Below are 16362 nucleotides of genomic sequence, written 5' to 3' on the forward strand. Positions count from 1 at the left end.
TTAGTATGTTTGGGATGACTTTTTGACTTTTTACGAAAAGATGTGCAAAAAGTAAAGAGAAAAGAGAATCTTTGACTTTTTAGTATGGGTTATTGATTTTTTTGGCTAATTTAGTAACTTTTTGATTTTTTGGCTAAAAGAGAAAGTTCCCAAACGAGGCCTTAGTGTATAAAAAAGTAACTAATTTAAATGGTTACTTGAACATTTTAGTATTTTTAATAAGAAAAGTATTTACATATTAGCAAAATTTAGGGTGTAAAGATGGTTGCTTTTCATGACAATCTCATCATAGATGTAGAGTGAATTGGAATGTTCAAATATTTTTTGACAATCTCATCAAATATCTCATCTTTATTTTGGTTCTTGGACTATTCAAAGCTTATCCTTTCTATTAATTTTCTTATTAGTCCTTCAGCGTCCCGTTCATAAAAATCCAAAAAAATGAAAAACAAAAAATGATAAAATATAAAATAATAAAATAAAAAACGATTTCATTAGAAAAGAGTAAGTACCTTCTTGCTCTTGTCTGAAAATGTCTTCAGCTGATGTAAATGAATGCATATTTGAATTTTGTTGCATGTTAATGACACCATTATCTACTCCAGCTCTATTTCTTTTAAGGATATTTTGATGCCATCCAACCTCTCCTCTAGGAAATAATAATGGGTGTTGCAATGGATCATAACAACCATGATAGTGTTGCACTCTATGCTTATGGCCCGAATTTGAGTGAACTATAATATCACGTTCATGAGGAACCAAATTGCAGTTACCTGACCAGCTAATGGTGAGTTGTAAACCTTTTGATCCAACTTCACATTTGTACTTATATGGATTTGAAAAGTATCTAATGGAACATGTTCTAGTGTACGCAAAAACTGAGCATAAGGATTTTCTGAAAGTATCTCAATTAATTTACCAACAACAACCTTACAAAGTGGTGTATCGTTTAGTTTACTCAATCTATTCTGAAGTTCATTGTTTGCATTATAGAACTACAACTGGAAATAACCAGGATCCTTACTAGATGGAATCAAAGATGGCAAATCATGGTATATTTGACCTTGTGCACGAAATGTATAAACACCTCATCTAGAATTTATCAATTCCTTGTCTAACTTCACGCCAAATGATGTGAATGTAAAAATGCTATTATATGCTTGAACTTGCGCGATTCAATATGAGTTTAAAAAAAAATTAGATCCGCAATCACCTGCAATGCAATTTACAGTTTGTGCAAGTGGGTCAATCCGGTGTGCGGGTTGGGATTTTATTTAAAAAAAACACAACTATTCATGAAGCTCAATTATTTTTAACTCATTCAAACTCGTTCAATTACCAAATAAGTCAAGCTTGTGTTTTACTTTCAAGCAATTTTTATTTGTAAATTTACAAATAATTAATGCATTGCTTAAAGAAAATTGATAGAATGAACACACTTTTACAAGAGTTGAGAATGATTCAATTATTTTTTTTTATTTTTTTTAAAATTTTTGTGGGACAACACAAGTGGACTTAATATATATATATATATATATATACATAAGAGGGCTATTATTTAGCCCCAACTTTTTACTTTGACCCCCTTACTTCTTTGAATCTCTACTCACATAATTGAAACCCTTACATCTTCTCTTTGAACCTCCACCTTAATACCAGTTATACCCCTGTTCTTTGGATACCCAACTCTTCTTCTGGCAATGTTTTTATCATTGGTAGCCCTTCATCGGCAACCTCCATCCTCTCTAGCGACCTCTATCCTCTCCATTTCCAAACCCTAACCCAACCCCAACTCCAATCCTACCCTATCCTAATTTCTTTTTCTTCTTCTTCCTTATCCTTCTCTTCTAAACCCAGATTTGGTTTTCAAAACCCAAATTCTTTTGCCATCGCCGGACCAAATTCTTCTCCGAAAGTGAGAAAGAGGGGGAGGAGGGAATGAGCGATTCCTAAGAGGAGGAGATGAAGATCGATGGTTCTGCGACGCGACGAAAATGATGGCGACATGATGGTTGGGCTAGGGTTTTGTAGCAAGATGATGGCGACGTGATATAGATCGATCTCCCTCTCTCTCTTGCTCAATCTTGATCTAACTCTCTCTCTCTCGCTCGCTCAATCTCTCTTTGAGGGGTAAGAGGTGGTTAGAGATAACGATGGTTGCGGCAGTGAGTGGTGGTCGGAGGTGGTGGTGGTTGAGGCGGGTGAGGGGTGGTTGGGTGATTAGGGTTAGGGTTTGGATTTGGAAAATTAGAGTTAGAAGAATAATAATGAGGGTAAGAGTAGAATTTTAGGTTAAGATAAAATTGGAATTAAAAAAAAATTGGAAGAGGTGAAGCTTCTAAGAAGAAAGGTAAGGGTTAATAGCAATATTCTCTCTCTCTATATAAATATAAATATAAACAAACATAACTTGGTCGTAAATTTTCATTATTTTGCATCTTACGTTATTTTTTTAATAGTTTCAATAGGCACAAAGACTGTATAAAAGTGGGAAAAGATGATAAAAGGATTTGAAAAAAGGAATAACCCATGTGGGAGATTAGATGATTTTTTTTTAATTTAATAATATGGGCGGGTTGTGGCTACAACCTGCCCACAACTAGTAATTTTATTCAAAACTCAACTTGCATCCAAGTCGACTTACCTCTCAAAATCAAATCAAGATCCCCTCCTTGCATTTCCTATTTGTAGGGCCATTGTACTCACTTTTAGGCCTAATTTTGATAATCAAAACTGTTCATATTTTAAGATTTGTTCAGTATATTATACAAGTAAAAGATCAAGTTAATCGGATATCAGAAAGTATGTGTTCGGAAAACTGTTTATTAAATTCTTTAAAAAATAGTTTTAAGTTCGAGTTTTTCGAACACATACTTTCTAATATCCGATCAATTTAATTTTTTACAGATATGATATACTAAATAAATCTTAAAATATGATAGTTCGAATTATTAAAATTGAACCTAAAAATACGTCCAATAACTTTATAAGTAAGAAATGTAAGGAGGAAATAGAAGGAGAAAATTTTGATTCTTCAAAACCATCCAACCTTGCGGGTGAAGTCGGATTTGACGAGTTATTTGCGAGAAAATATCCTATGAATCTATCCTATATTTTAATGCTCTTATAATTCTATTAATCATATAATTATTCTATTACAGACCCACAGTCACTGGACAGACGTACTAGATATCTTCTCATAACAGGTCCAGCATCTGCTCCAAGCTCATTCGTTGTCTGGTTGTAAGATGGATGGATCTTGATATATCATATTCACTCTCTCTCATTTCACAATCTCAGTAGTCAGTACTTTTTAGGCCCACAATAACTCATTCAAATTTGGCATAGAGTGCTGTTGGAGAGTTCTAATTAGAACTGCTGCTACAGTACAACTTTAATGACTTAATAATTTATAAAAAAATAAAAATAAAAATAATGAAATAAAAGATAAAAAAAAAAATAAAAAAAAAAAAAAATTAATACTTCATTAAAACGTTTTTTTTAAAAGTCTAAATCATTTTTCATTTGGCATAATAGTGTACAGGAAAAGATGAACAATAAAAAAAACCACACTGGAAATCACTAACAACACCACAAAACAAAACAAACCCCCTCTCCCCTCCCCCCCCCCCCCAATCTGTGATCTGATCTCTTTCCAACACGCATTCAACAATCCAAAACCCCTTTTGTCTTTTAGCCCCTACCTTTGAGGTTTTCCTTGTACTTTGTATGTATGTATGTGCCCCATGGCCAGCCCATCCCATCTCATCATCTCTCCTCTCCCCGACACCCAATTTCAAAACCCTTTTCTACCTTTTTGAGCTTTTCATTTCCTTTAGGTTATGGTAGTATATTAAAGTTGTAACTAAATAAGTAATCAAATATTTTATATGAATATGAAATTTATAATTTTATAAGTTTTATATTTATATAAAATATTTATTTATTTATTTAATAAAAAATTTAAAATTTATAACATTTTTCTTTCCTTTATTCCCCCGTTCTCTCTCTCTGTCTTTCTATCCCAACTTATCACTCATTTCAAGAATTCCAAAACCCATTTACTTCCTCTATAAATCAAGAAAGACCCATCTCTCAAAACTCAAGAATTCTCTTCATCTCCATTCAATTCCCCACCACCACCTCCTATCTATACCCCCCCCAATCTCTCTCTCTCTCTCTCTCTCTCTCTCCAAACCTTCTCATTTTCAACTTATATCCATTACAAGAATTCCGAAAACCATAAACTCTCGCTAAAAACCTAGCAACACCCATCTCTCAAAAACCAGTTTCCCACCACCACTAGCCAAAAACAAAAAAGAAAAAAAGAAAAAAATTGAAAATGAAGGAATTCTGGACATCTTTGGCATCACTAATGGGCGTTTGGGCCTTCTGCCAAAGCCTCCTCCACGCAGTATTCCCAGCAGAGCTTCGCGTGGCGTCTCTGAAGCTGTTAAGCCGCGTCTTCAACCTCTGCTCCTCCTACTGCTACTACGACATCACCGAGATCGACGGCGTGAACACCAACGAGCTCTACAACGCCGCCCAACTCTACCTCAGCACCTCCGCTTCCATCACCGGCAGCCGCCTCAGCCTCACCCGCGCCACCAACTCCACCGCCGTCACCTTCGGCCTCTCCAACTCCGACAACCTCGTCGACGTCTTCCTCGGCGTTCCCGTCCTCTGGGAACACGTCATCACTCCCCGCCAGAACCAGACCTTCTCTTGGCGCCCATTGCCCGAAGACAAGCGAGGTTTCACTCTTCGAATCAAGAAGAAGGACAAGTCATTGGTCCTCGATTCCTATCTCGATCACATCATGGACAAGGCCAATGAAATTCGAAGAAAGAACCAGGATCGGTTTTTATACACAAATTCACGAGGTGGGTCGCTCGATTCGAGAGGCCATCCTTGGGATTCTGTTCCTTTCAAGCATCCCAGCACATTCGAGACGTTGGCAATGGATCCACTGAAGAAAGAAGAGATCATGGCCGATCTCAATGACTTCGCTAACGGTCAGTCTTTTTATCAGAAGACTGGTCGAGCATGGAAGCGTGGTTATCTATTGTATGGACCACCAGGAACTGGAAAATCAAGCATGATTGCTGCCATGGCCAATCACCTCGGCTACGACATTTACGATTTGGAATTGACTGAGGTTCATAACAATTCCGATTTGAGGAAGCTCTTGATGAAGACCAGTTCCAAATCCATAATTGTGATTGAGGACATCGATTGTTCTATCAATTTGACTAACAGGAAGAAGAATGCTGGTGATGCTCCGGGGAGGAACCACCACTACGACGGCGGACCGCTGCCGGAAATGAGAGGCGGCGGCGATGATGGTGGCGGAAACTCGATTACGCTTTCTGGGTTGTTGAATTTCACTGATGGGTTGTGGTCGTGTTGTGGGAGCGAGAGGATATTCGTGTTCACAACCAACCATGTGGAGAAGCTCGACCCGGCATTGCTGCGAAGTGGGAGGATGGATATGCATATATTCATGAGCTATTGTTCATTCCCATCGCTTAAGATTCTTTTGAAGAATTATTTGGGATATGGTGAGGGAGATTTGAATGAGATGGTGTTGAAGGAATTGGGTGAGGTTGTTGATGATGCTCAGATGACACCAGCAGATATCAGTGAGGTGTTGATCAAGAACAGGCGTGATAAAGACAAGGCGGTTAATGAATTGTTGGAGGCATTGAAGGCTAGGGTGAAGAAGAATAGAGCAAATGGTGGGTTGATGAGAGAAGAAGAAGAGCAAGAGAAGAGGGCACTTGAGAGCCCAAAACAAGGTGGTGATGAATTGCAAGAAAGTTGTAACAAAAGTGATGATAACAAGCCAAATTGATACACAATTGGAATTTGGGTTAGTGAGAGAGAGAGAGAGAGAGAGAGTGTGCGCAGTTTGGTGCATTCATCAGGTCATGAAATTTTTTTTGGACATTGGAAAGAAGAAAGGAAAAAAAAAAAAAAAAACAAAATATTATTATAACTATTTTACTCATGTTTGATTATCTATTATTATTATTATTATTATTATTATATCTTTTGCTTTTTTTTATTTTAAAGTACAAATAATGAAATCCTAATATTTATTGCTTAAGGTGAGTTGATTTTTGTTGCATGTGAAGTGGTTGGCTCATAGTCATAGATTATTTTGGTTGATAATGATACTCCTATTTATGATGATATCTGTGCACATGCTACTGTTAGCTTATAAGAACAAAATCCAATTAATTGAGAATTTGTTTTGATGTAATCCACATTGTTAGCTAAGAGCATCTCCAACGGTAGTAGGCATTTTACCTATCTAAATATTACTATAAAGTATACATTTTATTTTGCTTGTCAATTTTTTCATGTTTCTACTCCAACCATGCTCTTTATTTTAGCTATTCATCCAAATATTATTAACTTCATAGAATGCCACATCAGCAATATAGATGGAGGGAAATAATCTTAATGATTAAATACATTTTGCCTAGTCTTGAAGGCTAGCTACATGTAGCTAGTGAATTTGAGATGAGCCAAAATGCCTAATCATATGCCTAGTGCATTGGAGTTAAAAAAAAGTGAGTCATATTAGGCATTTTGACTAACAAACATCATATGCCTAGTGGGTTGGAGATGCTCTAATAGCTAGCTGGCTATACTGTGACTGCACCTACTGGGGACATGGGCCGCTGTATCTGTATCATCACTCCGATTACTTTCACCAACCATAACACTTTTACCATATTATTTATTTTATTTAATTTTGAGAATTAGGTTCACTATTTAAGTGAACTCACAGTGAGAAATTATTATTGGACAATTCACCATAACCGAGTCAATTTTTCATAAAATTGAGTTTTTTTTTTTTTTTTTTTTTTTTTTTGTTTTTAGTAGTTTTATATATATATATATATATATATTTTAAGCAAAATTTTTATTTTTTAGATACACTTAAATACTCTTAAAAATCATAATATTTGTGATTTTTTTTTAAAAAAATATCAAATAGAAAAAATATAAAAATTCAATATATTTTCATATTTTGTTGCATTCAATAATTTTTTTTGAAAATTTATTTATAATTTTAAGTATATAAAGATTAAGAAAATCTAAAAATTAAAAAAATTTGATTAAAATATTTTAAAAAATTATTAAAAATACAAATTAAAAATTCAAAAAACTGTTTTTAAAAGTTGAAAACCAGTGATTGCCACTTTATCCCATTTGTTGGAGTTCTTATCCAATAAGTTTGAATGAGATTTTTATGGATATATTAATTTTAAAAATAGTGAATAGTTGATGGAATTGAACATTGTTCTAAAAAAACAAACATTTTCTTGTTCTATTCTTGAAAGAACCAAATTTTTAAATAGAGTCCAGTACTTCAAATTATATATTTTCATATCACACAAAATTGTTCTAGTTGATAAACCCTAAGCCCTATATATATATATTACATATCTTGGTTGGGGATTTTGACAATTTAGATCATCTATTAGACTACAATTTAGCAATTACTAAAGCAAAAACCGTGACAGCGAAAGCCCCTAAGGTCAATTATCATATTATATCTTGTCATTATGTTTGATTATGATGAAGATCATCCTTTACAACAATGGTTTGTTTCGGGTAAGGCTTCTTCTTTACGATAAAAATACACTTTCTCCCTTTTATATTTGGCCATTTTCTTTAATCTTTAAAGTTTAATTTTTCTCACTTTGATCTTTCTTATTTTAAGTTTTCTTCAGTTTACTCCTAAAATTACTTTCTGTTTAAAATTGGATAGAAAAATGTCATGATAACTGTCACATAATATAAAAAATATATTATTATATTAGAGTTTGAGTTTGTATTAGAGGTGTGAGTTATATATAATAAAATATTTTTATATTACTCGCCTGTTAATGTGTCATTTTCTACTTAATTTTAAATAGAGGTTAGTTTTGAAAACAAATTGGAAAAAAATTGAAACACGAAAAGCTAAAAAAAAAAAAAAAAAAGCCTTTTAAGGTTCAAATTGAAAAAGTGGTCAAACATAAAAAAGGGTAAAGTGTAATTTATTTATTTATTTTTGATTTTTTTACTTATTACGAAATGATGCACAAAATGGTAGAGAAATGATGTGATTCAAATAAGTCAATAAACTAATAAACTACTTATTTTTTGTGTATCCAAAATAAGCCAAAATAGGGAGAGAAAAAAAATCAAACAAATCAAACTAGGATTTGAGGCCTAAATTCCTTCGGATCTGTGGATTTATACATTTGAAATGAATCGATTTGATATTAATAACTTGAGAAGTGTAATCTTTAATTCAAAATAAATTTTTTGATTAAAATAACAAGAACGAATTTAAGAACTTTCTATTGATTGATTTCGAATAGCTTGGTGAAACTAATAAATTGAGATCCTTTATAAGATATTGTACTTTTGAAAGATCTTAGTAAAATATTTTTGGTGGCTCCACTCAACCCTTCATTTTAGAGTTTTCAAACTACTTTCAAAATGAATCTTTTAATAATTTTATAAAATTTAACCTCAAATCCTTGACATCAACTCATTCAAATGGAGTCCTACACAAAGAGTTGGGCTTTTGTACTTCTCTCAAGTTTAAATTTAAACTTGAGTCTCGTTTCGATAATTAAGATAATTTATTTTATAAAACCCTCAATGTATATCATTTATAGAAAAAAAAAATTAAGTCAATTTAATAATCGTAACATTATTTATTTATTTTGAAATAAAAACAATAAAATAAAAAAATTATGATTATCAGATTGATCTAATTTTTTTTTTTATAAATAATATACACAGAATATCCTACAAATAAACGATTCAGATTATCAAAATAAGCCCTCTAATGGGCTCTGTTGGTTCCTCAAGTTCACTCAAATTCAAATTTAAACTTGAGAGAAGAAATTCCGAAGATACAACTGCGCCTAATTATTTTGGGAAAAATACAATTCAGCATATATTTAGAAAATAAATTATTCATCAGTGATAAAACTTTATAAATATTAATAATTAAATTTCTAAACTTTTTCATGCATTTATAAAAAAAAACAACAAAAAAATTATAAAAAAAAAAATAAAATCAAAACCCACTGAATTACAATTCCCTCAATTATTTTCCATGGCAAAAAACAACTAGACTGATGAAAATATTCAACTATCTGATTGTGTGAGTGAATTTCTGACCACACTGCCAAACTCAGTATTCAGCTGAAGAGCACTGGTAGAATAGATGGCACCTGACCGACTTGCAACAGAAAGAGAAGATTCCGGCAGCGGTTCGTCCACCCGGAGGTACTCTGACGATCAAGTCAGTATATCTCTCAAGGATAATCAATAGTGCTAATCTCACTGTTCAGAATATAAATTGCGTACCTTAGACCCATCGGGGGTGCCTCTCTTTTGTAGTTAATTCAATCCTAGTCCCTATAGAAGCCTAGCTTCAATGGACTTCTGCTCAGTGCTTATCCTGGACTCTCGAAGAGATAAAGATAAACTTCCTAAGAGTGTTATCCTTATCCATGCTAAAGTCTTTTCTCATTCTAGGACTCTTGTGCCTTATCCGCTTATCCCGGATTGCGATATCTTCGGAGGTAACCTTGGCATCATGACTAGGACACGTGGCACCTCGGCTGACACGTCGGCGTCACCTTGGCCACGTGTTGGTACTCAGAAAATATATCCCCACAATTGCCCCCTAGGTTCTATTAGCTTGGCGTTCTGAGGTGATGGAACCTATATCAGTACTTGATTCCAATACGTCGACTCAAAATCTCTCAGCCGAGATCATCATTAAGGCCAACATGCCTTCTTAAAGACCAAGGATTCCAAGAGCTCCTTCACGCGCATGAGCTGTCATACATAAAAACTCAACCGTTTTAGCCACGCGTCTTCCCTTTACGAGATCGTACTCTGTACGCGCTTGCAAGTCGTCTCGCGCCTGTATGCGCCGTCTAACAAATCTGTCATTCTAGGCTCATTAATTCCGTTCGGCCGCCTTTTTGCGTTTTTTGACAAAACTTCCCTCATTCCTTTGTCTTTTCACTCTTCTCCATCGTTTCTGAGGCTTTCTCTCTCTCTCTCTAGCTCTTTCTTCCAATCCTCCATTGTTCAAGCTTCTCTAGCTCCGCAACTTGCTCCGCTTACCTCTTCCGGCGAGTTTTTCACTGCACTGTCGTTTTTGCAACCGTCGTCTGACTTTGGCGATCCTTACACCGGCTTCACTTTTTCTAGTAAGCCACTGTTCCTCCTGGTTTTATTTCTTGTTGCTCTTCAAAAAGTTCTGCTTCATTATTGATTGCCATTGCTGTTTTGCTCGAGTATTCAATTTATGAATCATGTATGTGAGTGTGTTTATTGCATGACTTTGCCTTTGCCAATGTCTTGAATACGCACACTGCTCACAATCTTCTTGCACTTTTGCCATTGTTCTTGGCCTTATACCCTTACACTAATAGTGTTCTTGATAGTTCATCACTATTTCTTGATTCTAAAACACATTCTTCCTTTTCTGTTTTCTGTGTTTTTTTTTTTCCAGATTCGTGCCTTCAATCTTCGTTTCCATAGATCTAGGTTTGGGATTTGTTTGTGAAACCCTCGAATTTTTAGGAAAAACTGAACGTATTCCCCCTTTTGTTTTAGCCGAGGTCATTCAAAATCATCACAAAACATTCCCTTCCGAAGTCACACACCTTTCATTTAAGATGACATCATGGGTATGTGGAGGCATAGGGTAGACACCTCGACCAAGCTAGAATACTTTAGGCGAGAGTTTTCCATCCCTGCCGACGTCCATCTAAGGTTGGCTGGGGAGGATAACTCCATCATGCCCATGACTGATTCTATGACTTTCCGTGTCGTAGCTTTTATTGAATGCGGACTTCGGCTCCCACTAAATATCCTTTTCCGTGAGATACTTCATTATTATAAGTTGAACCCGATGTAGCTTGCCATCAACTCCTACCGAGTCATCAATGACATAATAGCCTTAGCCAAATAAGAAAACGCTAGGGTTACCTTAGCCGATTTCCAGTACTGCTACACCATGTGTGGCCTTAAAAAAGATACGGGCTACGTTTACTACCTTAAGCCGAGGTCCACAGAGTACAAAATTATTGCCGACCTCCCTGACTCCAACAAGGGAGCTGGGGATGATTATCTCATTACCTCGGGGAACTGGGAGTTCACTTTAGACAAGGACCTCCACCTCTACCCTCTTCCTCGATCAGTCTTTGTAGAGGGTAATGGTAAGAGCCCATTGTTTGCACTTATTCATTTTTAAAGTCTTCAATACTTTATTTGTTCTAATGTCTGTTTTTCTTGCAGCTCTTCCTCAGCCACCAAAGGGCTTCCGCCAGTGTTTCTTTCCCAGCAAAGACTTGAGGAAACTATTGGATTAGCCAGTCCTCAAGTGGAGAGCCCCTTTGGTACTTAATTTTATTCCCACCTACAAGTTGGTTCTTCCCAACGTTCTAAAGAAGAAAAAGAAGAAGAGTCTGTCTCCTCCTTCCGCCACAACTCCTCAAGCTGCCTCCACATCTCGGCCAGATCAAGGATCAACTTCTGATCCAGCATAGCATCCGTCAACTTTGGCTCCATATCTGATCCCGATATCCCAACGCCAACGCCGGCGACGAACCATTTTTGCTGCCGAGATGGGCCGCCAGAAAGCAGTTGCTAAAGATCTCTTGGCCAACATTCTATCCACCGTAGACGCTCAATCAGCACCCACTCAGCGTCCAAAGCCGAAAAAAAAATTAAGAAGGCTCAGCCAAAGGCAAAGGTGACTCAGATTGACACTGAGGACACCTTGCCAATCTCCAAATTGGCTGAGAGTGATAAGTCCAATTTTGCCGCTGAAAAGAGGCCTGCCGAGACCCAACCATCCGAGTCTGCTAGATCAAAGAGGCCGAGGTCATCCTTTGCAACCACCTCGGGATCTTTGAAGCATGATTCCCTCTAGGCCCCCCAGATCACATTGGAGGATAGGCCAGTCAGAGCTGGCGATAGTGCCGATGATGTTAATGTCGGCGTCGCCCTTAGTACCACTCTGCTTCTTCTCGGCGATCTCAATCGGAACGCTAATATGAACGAGTATGAAAATTTTGCCCTGATGCTCCAGCACTCTGTTCAAGTAAGTCTTCATACTTGGTATCTTTCTTTCTTTTTTCGTACTTGAAAAATTTTCTAATAACTTCTGCTCTGTTCACTTTCAGGCCATCCAGCATGCTCATTCTTTCTCAATGCAAGCTTTTGAGAATCGGAAGGAGCTGGCCGACAAGAAGAGGGAGACTGCTAGTCTACAGAAGACTAATAAAAACTTGCAATCAAAGATGAAGACCTTGGAGGATCAAGCCGAGGCTGTTATCAAAGCTAATGATGATGCAGAGGAAAAAACAGAATCCACTGAGGCCATCAAGAAGGTTCTCGAGGCCGAAAAGAGAGAGGCCGAGGAAAAGATGACCTAAGCCCAGAAGGAACTTCAAGAAGCCCTGGCCACAAAAGAGGCCGAAGTCAAGGCCGCCGACGAGAAGGGATACAATGAGGGGGTGGCCGACGTTACGGCAGATTATGAGAAACAAGTAAAGCAGGCATGCAACAAGGCTTTCACCCTTGGTTGGATGACTTTACTTAAAAAGTTAGAAATCGCCGAGGACTCCCCCCTCAGGAACACCGACGTCCTTTCTCTTCCATTCCCCCTAACTCCAAGCCAATCTGACGACGATTCTGAGTTTGAAGAGGAAGTTTTGGTACGGAGGTCGAAGGAGGTTGTTGGGGCCAAGTCCCCTACTCAAAATGAGCAAGTCTTGGACTTGACTCAAGATGAGGAGGGTGAGGAGGTTCCCAAGGATGCTACTCCTGGGAAGGCATCATCGGATGTGCCTCTCGCCGACAAGAGCCTCGATCAAACCCTTCAAGAAATAGATGCCGAGCTCACGGCTGAGAAGGCTGCCGAGATGTCTTCCCAGTAGTCTTCTGAACTTCAAACCCAACCATCTACTGTCGTTGAAGAGTCTTAATTTTGATGTCCCTTTCCTTTATACTTTGTACTTTTGTTTTTCTTCTTTTGGGACAATTGTAAGCTTTGGCCAACATGACTTCTTTTAAATGTTAATACAGCTTCTTTTTCTGAATGCTTGTATCTTTGTCCTCTCTTTACTGCTTTGTATGATTCCATTCTTAGAATATTTTGCATATCTTCAATGCACACTTTAACTGTGTAATTTTCTCGGGGTGAAATTCCTCAGCTATATCCACCAATACTTTACATCGGCAAGTACATAAGTACTCAGTTTAATGCATCCTTAACCTTAGCTTGTAAATTTTTCACAAATTTCAACAAGTGTTGGACATAACCTCAGTTTAACTTCAAGTTGTAAATTTGTCACAAATTTCAACAAGTGTTAGACATAACCTCAGTTTAACTTCAACTTGTAAATTTTTCACAAATTTCAACAAGTGTTAAATATGATCTCGACCTAACTTCAACTTGTAAATTTTTCACAAATTTCAACAAGTGTTAGACATAACCTCAGTTTAACTTCAACTTGTAAATTTTTCACAAATTTCAACAAGTGTTAAACATGATCTCGGCTTAACTTCAACTTGTAAATTTTTAACAAATTTCAACAAGTGTTAGACATAACCTTAGTTTAACTTCAACTTGTAAATTTTTTACAAATTTCAACAAGTGTTAAACATGATCTCAGCCTAACTTTAACTTGTAAATTTTTAACAAATTTCAACAAGTGTTAGACATCATCTCAGTTTAACTTCAACTTGTAAATTTTTCACAAATTTCAACAAGTGTTAGACATAACCTCAGTTTAACTTCAACTTGTAAATTTTTCACAAATTTCAACAAGTGTTAAACTAATTTTAGTTTGTATATTCTATCTTTCTAGGAACCATTTTCCAATTCTTTGCCCCCTAATGTGAACTTAAGTTCCACTAGGGTTCTCATTATGCATGCATTCCAAGAACGTCGGCAAGTATCGTATAATTGTAAGAAGTCAAGCTAAAACTTTATTTATTTACTTCGGTAAATAACAAAGAACAAAAAAGTCTAATGATAGAAAAATTTTAAGTTGCAAGTATTCCAAGGTCTTGGCAACTCTTTGCCTTCATTATCTTCAAGCCGATATGCCCCATTGCCCAATATCGAAGTGATTCTGTAGGGTCCCTCCCAATTTGAGCCAAGCTTAACCTCTCTGGGATCCTTTTTGTTGCCGACGAATTTTTTCAAGACCAGGTCACCGACTTGGAACTCCCTTGGGTTAACCCTCTTATTATAAGCCCTGGCAAGATGCTGCTGGTATGCTGCGAGCGGAATTGCAGCTCTCTCCTTTCTCTCTTCTAGTAGATCCAGATCTCGGGCTAATAATACATCATTGGTCCCATTCTCTACTCCTTGGGTTCTGATCCCTAGAATGCCGACCTCCAGAGGAATGACTGCTTCTGTGCCATAAGCCATGGCAAATGGAGATTCCCCAGTTGATCTTCTTGGCGTAGTCCGATATGCCCAAAGTACACTTGGTAGTTCATCCACCCACTTTCCTTTCGCTGCTTGCAGCCTCTTTTTTATCCTATCCAAGATAACTTTGTTGGATACTTCTGCTTGTCCATTGCTTTGAGGAAAGCTTGGGGTTGAAAAATAATTTTTGATTTTGAATTTTGCACAGAAGCTCTTGATTAGCTTACTGTCAAATTGTGTTCTATTGTCGGCAACTATTGCTCTTGGAATCCCAAATCTGGTGATGATGTTCCTCCATATGAAGTTCTTCACGTCCACATCTTGGATCTTGGCTAGGGGTTCAACTTCTATCTACTTGGTGAAGTAATCTGTTGCTATTAGCAGGTACTTCCTTTGTCTAGTTGCTTGGGGCAGTTGTCCAACGAGATCTACGCCCCATTGGGCAAACGACCAAGGACTGGATACTGGGTTCAGGTCTGTTGCTGGTTGGTGTATCAGTGGCGCAAACCTTTGGCACTTTTCACAGTTCTTGACATAGGCCTCTGCATCCTTCTGCATATAGGGCCACCAATATCCCTGGGTGATGGCCCTATGAGCTAGTGATCTGTCCCCAGCGTGGCTTCCACAAATTCCTTCATGTATTTCATATAAAAAATCTTCAACTTGTGAAGGATGTACACACCTCAAAAAGGGTCCAATGAAGGATCTTCTGTAGAGATGTCCTTCCGCTGTTAGAGTGGATCTTGCCGACTTCAATCTGATCTTGTGTGCCTCTTTGTGGTCATCTGGCAGCTATCCTTCCTTTAAGAATGCTACAATTGCATCCATCCAGCTTGGTCCCATATCCACACACATTGCTTCACACTTTGTGGTCAGTGGCTCGATGCTGGGGCCCGACAAGTAGTTAACTATAATTGTTCTTGCTTTTCCAGGTTGTATTGCACTAGCCAGGTTGGCCAGTGCATCGGCGTGACTGTTATCATCTCGGCTTACCTGATGTAGTCGGCAATTATGAAACAAGGCTACCAACCTGTTGACTTCTTTTGTGTAGGCCAACATCCTTTCATCTCGGGCTGCGAACTCTCCCGTTGTCTGGTTGACTATGTGCTGCGAATCACAGAAGACTATTACCTCATCTGCTTCTGCTGCTACTGCCAGCTTCAGTCCTGTAATCAATGCTTCATACTCTGCTTCATTGTTTGAGGCCTTAAACCCAAACGAATGGATTGTTCTAATATCTGTCCATTTGGAGATACCAGAACTACTCCTGCCCCCGCTCTTTGTCGGTTTGAACTCCCATCAACAAACAGTCGGAAGGAGTCGCTGATGAAAATGCTGCAGGGTCTGAGTTTTTCTTCCTTCCTTTGTTTCATTACCTTCGGCTGGGGTCCTCTTTGCTGGTTTGGACATCGTTCACGTCGGCTCAACGGAGCCCGATGTATGATGGATTCAGGCGTGAACTCGGTCACGAAGTCGGCCAAAACTTGGCCTTTAATTGCTATTCTGGGTCTGTATTCTAGGTCATACTGGCCCAAGGCCACTGCCCATCTGGCTATTCTGCTTGTCAGGTCTCCCTGCTGCAACAGGGACTTCAATGGGTGTTCTGTTAACACCACAATTTTGTGGGCTTGGAAATAATAGTTCAGCTTCTTTGAAGCCATTACTAATGCCAGCGCCAACTTCTCTAGGGGTAAATACCTGGTTTTTGTGTCAGCCAGGGTTTTGCTTACATAGTAAGCAGCCCTTTGTTCCCCTTTTTCTTCTCGGATTACCATTGCACTTATGGCATGTTCTGAAACTGCCAAGTACAGGAACAGCTCCTCTCCAGGTTCTGGATTAGAAAGAACTAGAGCCGTGGTCAGATACTTCTTTAAGTC

At 37.6% G+C, this 16362-nt stretch overlaps 1 protein-coding gene across 1 annotated transcript; it reads left to right on the top strand.

Annotated features, from left to right (window-relative positions):
• The first annotated feature begins 4010 nt into the window (after positions 1–4010).
• LOC114257811 (AAA-ATPase At5g57480) lies at positions 4011–6109 on the top strand. The gene has a single exon (XM_028197619.2). It carries the CDS (start codon positions 4343–4345, stop codon positions 5852–5854), a length of 1512 nt encoding a protein of 503 aa, XP_028053420.1. The 5' UTR covers positions 4011–4342; the 3' UTR covers positions 5855–6109.
• Positions 6110–16362: the final 10253 nt, after the last annotated feature.

The sequence above is a fragment of the Camellia sinensis genome, chromosome 3 (assembly GCF_055761805.1).
Source record: "Camellia sinensis isolate YWXY chromosome 3, ASM5576180v1, whole genome shotgun sequence".
Taxonomy (NCBI): Eukaryota; Viridiplantae; Streptophyta; class Magnoliopsida; order Ericales; family Theaceae; genus Camellia; species Camellia sinensis.